This window comes from Salvelinus alpinus, chromosome 18, assembly GCF_045679555.1.
Source record: "Salvelinus alpinus chromosome 18, SLU_Salpinus.1, whole genome shotgun sequence".
In the NCBI taxonomy this organism is placed as follows: domain Eukaryota; kingdom Metazoa; phylum Chordata; class Actinopteri; order Salmoniformes; family Salmonidae; genus Salvelinus; species Salvelinus alpinus.
In genome coordinates this window covers 47153662-47168661 of record NC_092103.1, presented here as the reverse complement: position 1 = coordinate 47168661, position 15000 = coordinate 47153662, and the positions used below count along the sequence as shown (strand labels likewise).

General features: G+C 45.4%; 1 protein-coding gene across 13 annotated transcripts in view; it reads right to left on the bottom strand.

Moving 5' to 3' along the window:
* Positions 1-15000, bottom strand: part of LOC139544418 (transcription factor 4-like) — a 464635-nt gene that overhangs the window by 9706 nt on the left and 439929 nt on the right. For all 13 annotated transcript variants that reach the window (XM_071351480.1, XM_071351481.1, XM_071351483.1 and 10 more), the window contains 2 exons: positions 7495-7645; positions 1-205 (listed from right to left, as the gene is read on the bottom strand). The exon at positions 1-205 is cut by the window's left edge and continues 25 nt beyond it. In XM_071351480.1, the coding sequence (XP_071207581.1) occupies positions 1-205; positions 7495-7645 (356 nt within the window). The remainder of the gene's footprint in view (positions 206-7494; positions 7646-15000) is intronic.

Below are 15000 nucleotides of genomic sequence, written 5' to 3'. Positions count from 1 at the left end.
TATGACGGCCACGGCCTGATGCAGTATGAGCAGTTTGGTCTGTGGCTTGTCACTCTTCAGGTGCAGCTGCACCATACGCCCCAGCTCCTTGAAAGCCTCGTTGATGTCCCGGACACGGAGCCGCTCCCGGGCATTGTTGGCCATCCTGCGTTCCTTCTCGCGTTCGATCTTCTGCTCCGGAGACAAGTCCTCGTCATCCGCGTTGCTGTGGGACCGATAGGGGGACTGATCAGCACCAGCGAAACCAACGCTTACCCACGCTACGCCATTTTGAAATGCCACCACAATGCATGAAGCCGGGTTCAGTCTGAATCTCTGTTTATAGGAGTTGTGATGCCTATTCATTTACCTGTACAGCTGACTATACTGTATATATATATATACAGTGGGGAGAACAAGTATTTGATACACTGACAATTTTGCAGGTTTTCCTACTTACAAAGCATGTAGAGGTCTGTAATTTTTATCATAGGTACACTTCAACTGTGAGAGAAGGAATCTAAAACAAAAATCCAGAAAATCACATTGTATGATTTTTAAGTAATTAATTTGCATTTTATTGCATGACATAAGTATTTGATACATCAGAAAAGCAGAACTGAATATTTGGTACAGAAACCTTAGTTTGCAATTACAGAGATCATACGTTTCCTGTAGTTCTTGACCAGGTTTGCACACACTGCAGCAGGGATTTTGGCCCACTCCTCCATACAGACCTTCTCCAGATCCTTCAGGTTTCGGGGCTGTCGCTGGGCAATACGGACTTTCGGCTCCCTCCAAAGATTTTCTATTGGGTTCAGGTCTGGAGACTGGCTAGGCCACTCCAGGACCTTGAGATGCTTCTTACGGAGCCACTCCTTAGTTGCCCTGGCTGTGTGTTTCGGGTCGTTGTCATGCTGGAAGACCCAGCCACGACCCATCTTCAATGCTCTTACTGAGGGAAGGAGGTTGTTGGTCAAGATCTCGCGATACATGGCCCCATCCATCCTCCCTTCAATACGGTGCAGTCGTCCTGTCCCCTTTGCAGAAAAGCATCCCCAAAGAATGATGTTTCCACCTCCATGCTTCACGGTTGGGATGGTGTTCTTGGGGTTGTACTCATCCTTCTATTCCTCCAAACACGGCGAGTGGAGTTTAGAGCAAAAAGCTCTATTTTTGTCTCATCAGACCACATGACCTTCTCCCATTCCTCCTCTGGATCATCCAGATGGTCATTGGCAAACTTCAGACGGGCCTGGACATGCGCTGGCTTGAGCAGGGGGACCTTGCGTGCGCTGCAGGATTTTAATCCATGACGGCGTAGTGTGTTACTAATGGTTTTCTTTGAGACTGTGGTCCCAGCTCTCTTCAGGTCATTGACCAGGTCCTGCCGTGTAGTTCTGGGCTGATCCCTCACATTCCTCATGATCATTGATGCCCCACGAGGTGAGATCTTGCATGGAGCCCCAGACCGAGGGTGATTGACCGTCATCTTGAACTTCTTCCATTTTCTAATAATTGTGCCAACAGTTGTTGCCTTCTCACCAAGCTGCTTGGCTATTGTCCTGTAGCCCATCCCAGCCTTGTACAGGTCTACAATTTATCCCTGATGTCCTTACACAGCTCTCTGGTCTTGGCCATTGTGGAGAGGTTGGAGTCTGTTTGATTGAGTGTGTGGACAGGTGTCTTTTATACAGGTAACGAGTTCAAACAGGTGCAGTTAATACAGGTAATGAGTAGAGAACAGGAGGGCTTCTTAAAGAAAAACTAACAGGTCTGTGAGAGCCGGAATTCTTACTGGTTGGTAGGTGATCAAATACTTATGTCATGCAATAAAATGCAAATTAATTACTTAAAAATCATACAATGTGATTTTCTGGATTTTTGTTTTAGATTCCGTCTCTCACAGTTGAAGTGTACCTATGATAAAAATGACAGACCTCTACATGCTTTGTAAGTAGGAAAACCTGCAAAATCGGCAGTGTATCAAATACTTGTTCTCCCCACTGTATATACAGTGGGGAGAACAAGTATTTGATACACTGACAATTTTGCAGGTTTTCCTCCTTACCAAGCATGTAGAGGTCTGTAATTTTTATCATAGGTACACTTCAACTGTGAGAGAAGGAATCTAAAACAAAAATCCAGAAAATCACATTGTATGATTTTTAAGTAATTAATTTGCATTTTATTGCATGACATAAGTATTTGATACATCAGAAAAGCAGAACTGAATATTTGGTACAGAAACCTTAGTTTGCAATTACAGAGATCATACGTTTCCTGTAGTTCTTGACCAGGTTTGCACACACTGCAGCAGGGATTTTGGCCCACTCCTCCATACAGACCTTCTCCAGATCCTTCAGGTTTCGGGGCTGTCGCTGGGCAATACGGACTTTCGGCTCCCTCCAAAGATTTTCTATTGGGTTCAGGTCTGGAGACTGGCTAGGCCACTCCAGGACCTTGAGATGCTTCTTACGGAGCCACTCCTTAGTTGCCCTGGCTGTGTGTTTCGGGTCGTTGTCATGCTGGAAGACCCAGCCACGACCCATCTTCAATGCTCTTACTGAGGGAAGGAGGTTGTTGGTCAAGATCTCGCGATACATGGCCCCATCCATCCTCCCTTCAATACGGTGCAGTCGTCCTGTCCCCTTTGCAGAAAAGCATCCCCAAAGAATGATGTTTCCACCTCCATGCTTCACGGTTGGGATGGTGTTCTTGGGGTTGTACTCATCCTTCTATTCCTCCAAACACGGCGAGTGGAGTTTAGAGCAAAAAGCTCTATTTTTGTCTCATCAGACCACATGACCTTCTCCCATTCCTCCTCTGGATCATCCAGATGGTCATTGGCAAACTTCAGACGGGCCTGGACATGCGCTGGCTTGAGCAGGGGGACCTTGCGTGCGCTGCAGGATTTTAATCCATGACGGCGTAGTGTGTTACTAATGGTTTTCTTTGAGACTGTGGTCCCAGCTCTCTTCAGGTCATTGACCAGGTCCTGCCGTGTAGTTCTGGGCTGATCCCTCACATTCCTCATGATCATTGATGCCCCACGAGGTGAGATCTTGCATGGAGCCCCAGACCGAGGGTGATTGACCGTCATCTTGAACTTCTTCCATTTTCTAATAATTGTGCCAACAGTTGTTGCCTTCTCACCAAGCTGCTTGGCTATTGTCCTGTAGCCCATCCCAGCCTTGTACAGGTCTACAATTTATCCCTGATGTCCTTACACAGCTCTCTGGTCTTGGCCATTGTGGAGAGGTTGGAGTCTGTTTGATTGAGTGTGTGGACAGGTGTCTTTTATACAGGTAACGAGTTCAAACAGGTGCAGTTAATACAGGTAATGAGTGGAGAACAGGAGGGCTTCTTAAAGAAAAACTAACAGGTCTGTGAGAGCCGGAATTCTTACTGGTTGGTAGGTGATCAAATACTTATGTCATGCAATAAAATGCAAATTAATTACTTAAAAATCATACAATGTGATTTTCTGGATTTTTGTTTTAGATTCCGTCTCTCACAGTTGAAGTGTACCTATGATAAAAATGACAGACCTCTACATGCTTTGTAAGTAGGAAAACCTGCAAAATCGGCAGTGTATCAAATACTTGTTCTCCCCACTGTATATATATATATACAGTATATATATATCCAGTATATATATATGTAGATGGTGATGTAACCTGAAAACAATTAATTTTCCATTTTCAATCGTTCAATGCACCTATTTTCAGTTGTTTAATGCATCTATTTTCAATCATAAAATGCAACTATAGTACTGCAGGATACTCACTGTAGTACTGCAGGATACCCACTGTAGTACTGCAGGATACCCACTGTAGTACTGCAGGATACCCACTGTAGTACTGCAGGATACCCACTGTAGTACTGCAGGATACCCACTGTAGTACTGCAGGATACCCACTGTAGTACTGCAGGATACCCACTGTAGTACTGCAGGATACCCACTGTAGTACTGCAGGATATTGACTGTAGTACTGCAGGATACCCACTGTAGTACTGCAGGATATTGACTGTAGTACTGCAGGATACCCACTGTAGTACTGCAGGATACCCACTGTAGTACTGCAGGATACCGACTGTAGTACTGCAGGATACCCACTGTAGTATTGCAGGATACCCACTGTAGTACTGCAGGATACCCACTGTAGTACTGCAGGATACCCACTGTAGTACTGCAGGATACCCGCTGTAGTACTGCAGGATACCCACTGTAGTACTGCAGGATACCCACTGTAGTACTGCAGGATACCGACTGTAGTACTGCAGGATACTCACTGTAGTACTGCAGGGTACCGACTGTAGTACTGCAGGATACCCACTGTAGTACTGCAGGATACCCACTGTAGTACTGCAGGATATTGACTGTAGTACTGCAGGATACCCACTGTAGTACTGCAGGATACCGACTGGTAGTACTGCAGGATACCGACTGTAGTACTGCAGGATACCGTCTGTAGTACTGCAGGATACCCACTGTAGTACTGCAGGATACCCACTGTAGTACTGCAGGATACCGACTGTAGTACTGCAGGATACCGACTGTAGTACTGCAGGATACCGACTGTAGTACTGCAGGATACCCACTGTAGTACTGCAGGATACCCACTGTAGTATTGCAGGATATTGACTGTAGTACTGCAGGATACCCACTGTAGTACTGCAGGATACCCACTGTAGTACTGCAGGATACCGACTGTAGTACTGCAGGATACCGACTGTAGTACTGCAGGATACTGACTGTAGTACTGCAGGATACCCACTGTAGTACTGCAGGATACCCACTGTAGTATTGCAGGGTATTGACTGTAGTACTGCAGGATATTGACTGTAGTACTGCAGGATACCCACTGTAGTACTGCAGGATACCCACTGTAGTACTGCAGGATACCCACTGTAGTATTGCAGGATATTGACTGTAGTACTGCAGGATATTGACTGTAGTACTGCAGGATACCCACTGTAGTACTACAGGATACCCACGGTAGTATTGCAGGATATTGACTGTAGTACTGCAGGATATTGACTGTAGTACTGCAGGATATTGACTGTAGTACTGCAGGATATTGACTGTAGTACTGCAGGATACCCACTGTAGTATTGCAGGATATTGACTGTAGTACTGCAGGATACCCACTGTAGTACTGCAGGATACCCACTGTAGTACTGCAGGATACCGACTGGTAGTACTGCAGGATACCCACTGTAGTACTGCAGGATACCCACTGTAGTACTGCAGGATATTGACTGTAGTACTGCAGGAGACCCACTGTAGTATTGCAGGATACCCACTGTAGTACTGCAGGATACCGACTGTAGTACTGCAGGATACTCACTGTAGTACTGCAGGATACCGACTGTAGTACTGCAGGATATTGACTGTAGTACTGCAGGATACCCACTGTAGTACTGCAGGATACCGACTGGTAGTACTGCAGGATACCCACTGTAGTACTGCAGGATACCCACTGTAGTACTGCAGGATATTGACTGTAGTACTGCAGGAGACCCACTGTAGTATTGCAGGATATTGACTGTAGTACTGCAGGATACCCACTGTAGTACTGCAGGATACCCACTGTAGTACTGCAGGATATTGACTGTAGTACTGCAGGAGACCCACTGTAGTATTGCAGGATACCCACTGTAGTACTGCAGGATACCGACTGTAGTACTGCAGGATACTCACTGTAGTACTGCAGGATACCGACTGTAGTACTGCAGGATATTGACTGTAGTACTGCAGGATACCCACTGTAGTACTGCAGGATACCGACTGGTAGTACTGCAGGATACCCACTGTAGTACTGCAGGATACCCACTGTAGTACTGCAGGATATTGACTGTAGTACTGCAGGATACCCACTGTAGTATTGCAGGATATTGACTGTAGTACTGCAGGATACCCACTGTAGTACTGCAGGATACCCACTGTAGTACTGCAGGATATTGACTGTAGTACTGCAGGAGACCCACTGTAGTATTGCAGGATACCCACTGTAGTACTGCAGGATACCGACTGTAGTACTGCAGGATACTCACTGTAGTACTGCAGGATACCGACTGTAGTACTGCAGGATATTGACTGTAGTACTGCAGGATACCCACTGTAGTACTGCAGGATACCGACTGGTAGTACTGCAGGATACCCACTGTAGTACTGCAGGATACCCACTGTAGTACTGCAGGATATTGACTGTAGTACTGCAGGAGTCCCACTGTAGTACTGCAGGATATTGACTGTAGTATTGCAGGATACCGACTGTAGTACTGCAGGATATTGACTGTAGTATTGCAGGATACCCACTGTAGTACTGCAGGATACCGACTGGTAGTACTGCAGGATACCCACTGTAGTACTGCAGGATACCCACTGTAGTACTGCAGGATATTGACTGTAGTACTGCAGGATACCCACTGTAGTATTGCAGGATATTGACTGTAGTACTGCAGGATACCCACTGTAGTACTGCAGGATACCCACTGTAGTACTGCAGGATATTGACTGTAGTACTGCAGGAGACCCACTGTAGTATTGCAGGATACCCACTGTAGTACTGCAGGATACCGACTGTAGTACTGCAGGATACTCACTGTAGTACTGCAGGATACCGACTGTAGTACTGCAGGATATTGACTGTAGTACTGCAGGATACCCACTGTAGTACTGCAGGATACCGACTGGTAGTACTGCAGGATACCCACTGTAGTACTGCAGGATACCCACTGTAGTACTGCAGGATACCCACTGTAGTACTGCAGGATACCCACTGTAGTACTGCAGGATACCCACTGTAGTACTGCAGGATACCCACTGTAGTACTGCAGGATACCGACTGTAGTACTGCAGGTTACCCACTGTAGTACTGCAGGATACCCATATTTGTTTCATCATCATTCATCATCATGATCATGAAAAACTCTGTATCATTACAGGCGGAAGGGCGCTATGAACGCAGAGATGTCACAGCGTTTATCCTGGATGGTGCATCTTGGGAATGAGGAAGTGGGGGCCTTCTCTGGTGTGTGAGAAACAGCTAAAACCACGGCTCAAGTCTGTTGACGAGTCTGGAATTACCCAAAGGAGAAGAACTTCGGAGAAAACTATGAATGATTCATTTGATTCATTTGTTTTTAAAGTATGTGTGCATTCAACCAAAATCTATGAGTGCTGTGAGTGTTGGAAAAGTTTTTGGCAAATTTAAGTATGTCTTTGTATTTTACTGTCATAAAGTCTACGTAGTTAAGAACAATGAATGCAGATTGATAAGTGAATATATTTGAGAATATATTTCACTTTGTGGGCTAACCAAGTCTTTTGTTTTTCTAGTCGTTGTTTATTAATTAATTTAGCTGTCCCTCAAATCACACTCACTTAATAAAAATCACACTGTTCACTTCATCAAAATTCGTTGTAAGCGTATTTAAATGAAGCGAGCACTGTGGACATGGCTACCTAGATTTTGACCTATCAATAGATGTGATCTAGATCTCGACCTATCAATAGACTTCAGGTCCTTGTTGTCAGGCTCCTCCTTCTTGGTCTCCATAGATCTGGCATCCTGTAGGTTCTCATCCCCCTCATCCTCTGACTTGATTTCTGACGAGACAGACGAGGCACTCTGGCCCTGGAGACCACTGGAGAGAGCTGGGGAGAGGGGAGGAAAGGGGGGTGGAGCGAGTGGAGGAGAGGGGGGGAGAGAGTGGAGGAGAGGGGGGTGGAGCGAGTGGAGGAGAGGGGGGGGGGGTGTGGAGGAGAGGGGGGTGGAGAGAGAGGAGACAGAGAGAATTTACAATATATTAAAGCCACAAACCTTCATTACTTTTCGTTTTCTTTGCCAAACAGCAGCCCCGCCATTCAGTCTGTTCTTTTGTAAACATTAGGCAGTTTTCAACACGCCTACTTTCATTAACTGGAAGCTTTTATAAAAATAAGGTATATTACGTTATTATTACAGTTTTGGAGTGGCTTCTAATCCCTGACCGGATCTTTTATTCCCGTGTCAAAACATGATTTTGTCACGAGTTCAGTAACCTTTTGCTTGATTTTGCGGATCCATGACTATGGTGTATCGTCATTCGCTAGCTAGCTAGCTAACGTTAGCTTGCTAACGATGCTAGTGTTAGCTAGCTAGCAAGCGCTACCTACCTTGCTAGCAAGGTCTAGTCTAGTCCAATGGCTAGCTGGATGACCAGTTGTGACAGTGAGGTCCATATGAGATTCAAGACCCTAATAAGTGCCATTGTGCAGAAATAGCAAAAATACTGTTTGATGAGCTAGCTAAATTAGCTAGAGGAGGCTTTACAACATCCTGACCGTCACAGCGAGGAAAAACATCCTCTTACAGTGGATTAATGATAACGTCCCCTTCTAGTAAGGATCGGCATAAGATACTACTTGAATAGGGGCCATTAGAATATCTGACATGTACATTACATTCTAAAACAGATCAGTTCTACAAAGTGTGGGAACCTCATTTAAATCACCTAGAACCTGATTTATCAGCTATTAGGCCGCAAGGATTTACTTAGAACGGTGGTTGTTTACCTGTCTCAAGATTACACTGTACGTTCCATGTGTTGCTTCTAACTCCTTTATTTAAACTGAGCTTTTGTGTTTAATTTCTGTCCGTTTTTTTTGTTGGTTTCTTTGTTATTCCTATTTTTATCTTCGTTACTGTATCTCTTAATATGGGAGAAAAGTGTGAAATTCCAATAAAAATACTATTAAAATATAATATAATATTTATTATATAATAATTATAATATATATATATATAGATATAAAAATATCTATATCCCCTCGCGATCACGCATTCTTCTGCCTCTTCTGTAGCAGGTGTAAAAGAAACACAGACCGGAAAAATAGATGCGCAAGGGATTATGCTTATTGTAGTTAATGACCATGTTTTATGCGCTAAACTATGTAGAATATTGGCTTATTTGAACTACAACTCCCTACCACGTCACACAGTTCAGGCTGGATCTGATTTATCTCTAGAGAAACTGTGAAAATATGCGTATTGAATGCACAGAAGAAAAAAAAAACTCAACCGAATTCAAATAATTGAACCGAAGTCGGTCAATTAGTTGTTTAAAAAAAGAAGGGAAAAAAAGAAAAAAAGAATAATCGGTTAATTGTTCAGCAGTAAGAAATGGAAATACTGCATACTGTGTGATATCAAATACCTTCTTACACTTTAAAAGATGAAACGAAGCTCACATGAAACCATCATGAAAACAAATGATCTACAGGTTGTAGGTTCCTACATGCTGAGTATAAACAATTATTAAAGACACCCCAAAATAGATTGAATGGGCTTGTCATTCACACAGTACGGATGAACAATCAAGTGCATTTGATCCAAACATGGCTATGCGAGGACATATCGTGGTCACCGCGTTTCATCATACTAGCTATCATAAATGTGTAGCCATTTGCATTTCCTAGTCGACGCTGTCATCCAGAGCGATTAGGGTCAAGGGCACATCAACAGATCTTTCATCTAGTCGGCTCAGGGATTTGAACCAGCGACCTTTTGATTACTGACCATACCACTCTTAACCGCTAGGCTACCTGCCGCCCTAAGTTAAGCTAGCAATATATCCCTTTCATAAGCTTGATGTTGGGTGAGACTACTTTCCTATGCAACAAACAAAAAAACAACTTGAGATTTTATGCACTAGCATGCAATGCAACGAGATATATATTTTGTCCACACGGGTATTTACTTCGCAACACGTATTGTCATTGACTAGAACAATGTAATTGTATGGAGCTGTGCATATTTGTACCGCCATTTGTGTACCCCTCTACTAGCTAGCTAGATAGCTAGCTAGCTAGCTAGGGCAGTTCAGTCCAGTACCAGAGAGACAGTCCATTCTGCATGCCTTTCTGACTGTGTCATCATGTATTTGTGCATGCACACTGGTAACTGTCATAGCTATCTTGTTAGCTAACTTAGCTAGCTCATCAAACAGTTATTTGTTTTGCTATTTTCTGCACGATGACACTTATTAAGCCTTGAATCTCATAGGGACCTCACTTTCAACACTAGTCATCTAGCTAGCCACGTAGCCAGCAGGGGCTGCATCGGTTTCCATTGGACTAGAGCTAGCTAGGCTGGCTAGCTAGGTAGCTAACACAAACTGATTATAATGTAGCTGACTAGCATTGCTAGAATGCTAACGTTAGTTAGCTAGCTAATGTCGATACACCATAGTCTTGTGCCCACAAAATCAAGAAAATGGTACTGAACTCATGACACAATTATGTTTTGACATTGTAGTGGCTATTGATGTTTTGGTTGTTTGTTTTATTCTTAGTGACATTGTGAATCTTATATTTTTTGATTTAACTACTGGTTTCTAATCCGGTTTCGGCATGATAAAATTTGTTAAGTACCAATTTCCTAAGAGATACTGCAAGAATATGGGCACTCGTGGATACGTAGCCTCAGAAATACAAGATCCAGCTACGGATTAGGAGTCTTAAAAGTTTAGAAAATATTCTGATGGTCATTTCACGGACATGTCAAAGTGAGTTTATTTTTAGTGGTGCGAGACAGGCACTGCTTTTATCTCTTTAAACATCAGAAAGGAGAGAGAAATATGACTGGAAATTAAAAACAACATTGGCGCAAACCCCAAAAGAGTAAGGATTAATGTGTGTGTGTTTGGCATGCCTGCCTCTCTGAAAACAGTGTTTACCAGGCACACTCATCCGGTTATCACGGGAGGGGGGAGGAGGAGGGAAGAGCGGGGGAGACTGAGGGAGTGTCTGCTCTGGAGACAAAAATGGGGTTTGACTGTATGGTCTCACAGTGCCACAGTGTCCCCTCTGCCCCTTCTCCCTCCGCCCCCCTCCTCTCCTCTCCCTCCGCCTCCCTCCTCTCCTCTCCCCCTGCCTCCTCTCCCCCACCTCCCGCTCCCCTCCCTCCTCTCCCCTCCCCCTCCTCTCCCCCACCTCCCTCCCTCCTCCCTCCTCTCCCCCGCCTCCCCAACCTCCCTCCCTCCTCCCCCCTTCCCTCCTCCGCCTCCCTCCACCTCCCTCCTCTCCCCAGCCTCCCCCTTTACTCCCCCCTCCTCTCCCCCACCTCCCTCCCTCCTCTCCCCTCCTCCTCCCCCTTCCCTCCTCCACCTCCCTCTTCTCCGCAGCCTCCCCCTTTACTCCCCCCTCCTCTCCCCTATCACTATCCGCTGGAGAATAGGGCTCTCTGTTTGACGTCATTCCATGGGCCTGTGCCAACATCCCTGTCAACATAAAACACTGTTCCCACACTGTCTCACAACACACACACACACACACACACACACACACACACACACACACACACACACACACACACACACACACACACACACACACACACACACACACACACACACACACTTTCACAAAAGAAGCCCCTCATCTCGCAGACTTCCTCAAAATGCCCTCAATGGCTCAATCACAGAGAAGAAAATAAACAAAATGGCCGTCAGGCTGCTGCCAGTCTGTACTCTCTGTATCTGTCTCTCTGTATCTGACTCTCTGTATCTGACTCTCCGTATCTGACTCTCCGTATCTGACTCTCCGTATCTGACTCTCCGTATCTGACTCTCCGTATCTGACTGTCCGTATCTGTCTCTCTGTATCTGACTCTCTGTATCTGACTCTCTGTATCTGACTCTCTGTATCTGACTCTCTGTATCTGACTCTCTGTATCTGTCTCTCTGTATCTGTCTCTCTGTATCTGACTCTCTGTATCTGACTCTCTGTATCTGACTCTCTGTATCTGACTCTCCGTATCTGACTCTCCGTATCTGACTCTCCGTATCTGACTCTCCGTATCTGACTCTCCGTATCTGACTCTCCGTATCTGTCTCTCTGTATCTGACTCTCTGTATCTGACTCTCTGTATCTGACTCTCCGTATCTGACTCTCCGTATCTGTCTCTCTGTATCTGTCTCTCTGTATCTGACTCTCTGTATCTGACTCTCTGTATCTGACTCTCTGTATCTGACTCTCCGTATCTGACTCTCCGTATCTGACTCTCCGTATCTGACTCTCCGTATCTGACTCTCCGTATCTGTCTCTCTGTATCTGACTCTCTGTATCTGACTCTCTGTATCTGACTCTCTGTATCTGACTCTCTGTATCTGTCTCTCTGTATCTGACTCTCTGTATCTGTCTCTCTGTATCTGACTCTCTGTATCTGACTCTCTGTATCTGACTCTCCGTATCTGACTCTCCGTATCTGACTCTCCGTATCTGACTCTCTGTATCTGACTCTCTGTATCTGACTCTCCGTATCTGACTCTCTGTATCTGACTCTCTGTATCTGTCTCTCTGTATCTGACTCTCTGTATCTGTCTCTCTGTATCTGACTCTTTGTATCTGACTCTCTGTATCTGACTCTCTGTATCTGACTCTCTGTATCTGGCTCTCTGTATCTGGCTCTCTGTATCTGTCTCTCTTTATCTGACTCTCCGTATCTGACTCTCCGTATCTGACTCTCTGTATCTGACTCTCCGTATCTGACTCTCCGTATCTGGCTCTCCGTATCTGACTCTCTGTATCTGACTCTCTGTATCTGACTCTCTTTATCTGACTCTCTGTATCTGGCTCTCCGTATCTGACTCTCTGTATCTGACTCTCTGTATCTGACTCTCTGTGACTCTCCGTATCTGACTCTCCGTATCTGACTCTCCGTATCTGACTCTCCGTATCTGACTCTCCGTATCTGGCTCTCCGTATCTGACTCTTTGTATCTGACTCTCTGTATCTGACTCTCTGTATCTGGCTCTCTGTATCTGACTCTCCGTATCTGACTCTCCGTATCTGACTCTCCGTATCTGACTCTCCGTATCTGACTCTCCGTATCTGACTCTCCGTATCTGGCTCTCCGTATCTGACTCTCCGTATCTGACTCTCCGTATCTGACTCTCCGTATCTGACTCTCCGTATCTGACTCTCCGTATCTGGCTCTCTGTATCTGACTCTCCGTATCTGACTCTCCGTATCTGACTCTCTGTATCTGGCTCTCTGTATCTGGCTCTCTGTATCTGGCTCTCTTTATCTGGCTCTCTGTATCTGGCTCTCTTTATCTGACTCTCTGTATCTGACTCTCCGTATCTGACTCTCCGTATCTGACTCTCCGTATCTGACTCTCCGTATCTGTCTCTCTGTATCTGACTCTCTGTATCTGACTCTCTGTATCTGGCTCTCTGTATCTGGCTCTCTTTATCTGGCTCTCCGTATCTGACTCTCCGTATCTGGCTCTCCGTATCTGACTCTCTGTATCTGGCTCTCTTTATCTGACTCTCTGTATCTGACTCTCCGTATCTGACTCTCCGTATCTGACTCTCCGTATCTGACTCTCCGTATCTGACTCTCCGTATCTGTCTCTCTGTATCTGGCTCTCTGTATCTGACTCTCCGTATCTGACTCTCTGTATCTGACTCTCTGTATCTGACTCTCCGTATCTGACTCTCCGTATCTGACTCTCTGTATCTGACTCTCTGTATCTGACTCTCTGTATCTGGCTCTCTGTATCTGGCTCTCTGTATCTGGCTCTCTTTATCTGACTCTCTGTATCTGACTCTCCGTATCTGACTCTCCGTATCTGACTCTCCGTATCTGACTCTCTGTATCTGTCTCTCTGTATCTGACTCTCTGTATCTGACTCTCTGTATCTGGCTCTCTGTATCTGGCTCTCCGTATCTGACTCTCCGTATCTGGCTCTCTGTATCTGACTCTCTGTATCTGGCTCTCTTTATCTGACTCTCCGTATCTGACTCTCTGTATCTGACTCTCTGTATCTGGCTCTCTGTATCTGACTCTCCGTATCTGACTCTCCGTATCTGACTCTCCGTATCTGACTCTCCGTATCTGACTCTCCGTATCTGGCTCTCCGTATCTGGCTCTCTGTATCTGACTCTCCGTATCTGACTCTCCGTATCTGACTCTCCGTATCTGACTCTCCGTATCTGACTCTCTTTATCTGACTCTCTGTATCTGGCTCTCCGTATCTGACTCTTTGTATCTGACTCTCTGTATCTGACTCTCTGTATCTGACTCTCCGTATCTGACTCTCCGTATCTGGCTCTCTGTATCTGGCTCTCTGTATCTGACTCTCCGTATCTGACTCTCCGTATCTGACTCTCCGTATCTGACTCTCTTTATCTGGCTCTCCGTATCTGACTCTCCGTATCTGGCTCTCTGTATCTGACTCTCTGTATCTGGCTCTCTTTATCTGACTCTCCGTATCTGACTCTCTGTATCTGACTCTCTGTATCTGGCTCTCCGTATCTGACTCTTTGTATCTGACTCTCTGTATCTGACTCTCTGTATCTGACTCTCTGTATCTGACTCTCCGTATCTGGTTCTCTGTATCTGGCTCTCTGTATCTGACTCTCTGTATCTGACTCTCCGTATCTGACTCTCCGTATCTGACTCTCCGTATCTGACTCTCTTTATCTGACTCTCTGTATCTGGCTCTCCGTATATGACTCTTTTTATCTGACTCTCTGTATCTGTCTCTCTGTATCTGGCTCTCCGTATCTGACTCTCCGTATCTGGCTCTCCGTATCTGACTCTCTGTATCTGGCTCTCTTTATCTGACTCTCTGTATCTGACTCTCCGTATCTGACTCTCCGTATCTGACTCTCCGTATCTGACTCTCCGTATCTGACTCTCCGTATCTGTCTCTCTGTATCTGGCTCTCTGTATCTGACTCTCCGTATCTGACTCTCTGTATCTGACTCTCTGTATCTGACTCTCCGTATCTGACTCTCCGTATCTGACTCTCTGTATCTGACTCTCTGTATCTGACTCTCTGTATCTGGCTCTCTGTATCTGGCTCTCTGTATCTGGCTCTCTTTATCTGACTCTCTGTATCTGACTCTCCGTATCTGACTCTCCGTATCTGACTCTCCGTATCTGACTCTCTGTATCTGTCTCTCTGTATCTGACTCTCTGTATCTGACTCTCTGTATCTGACTCTCTGTATCTGGCTCTCT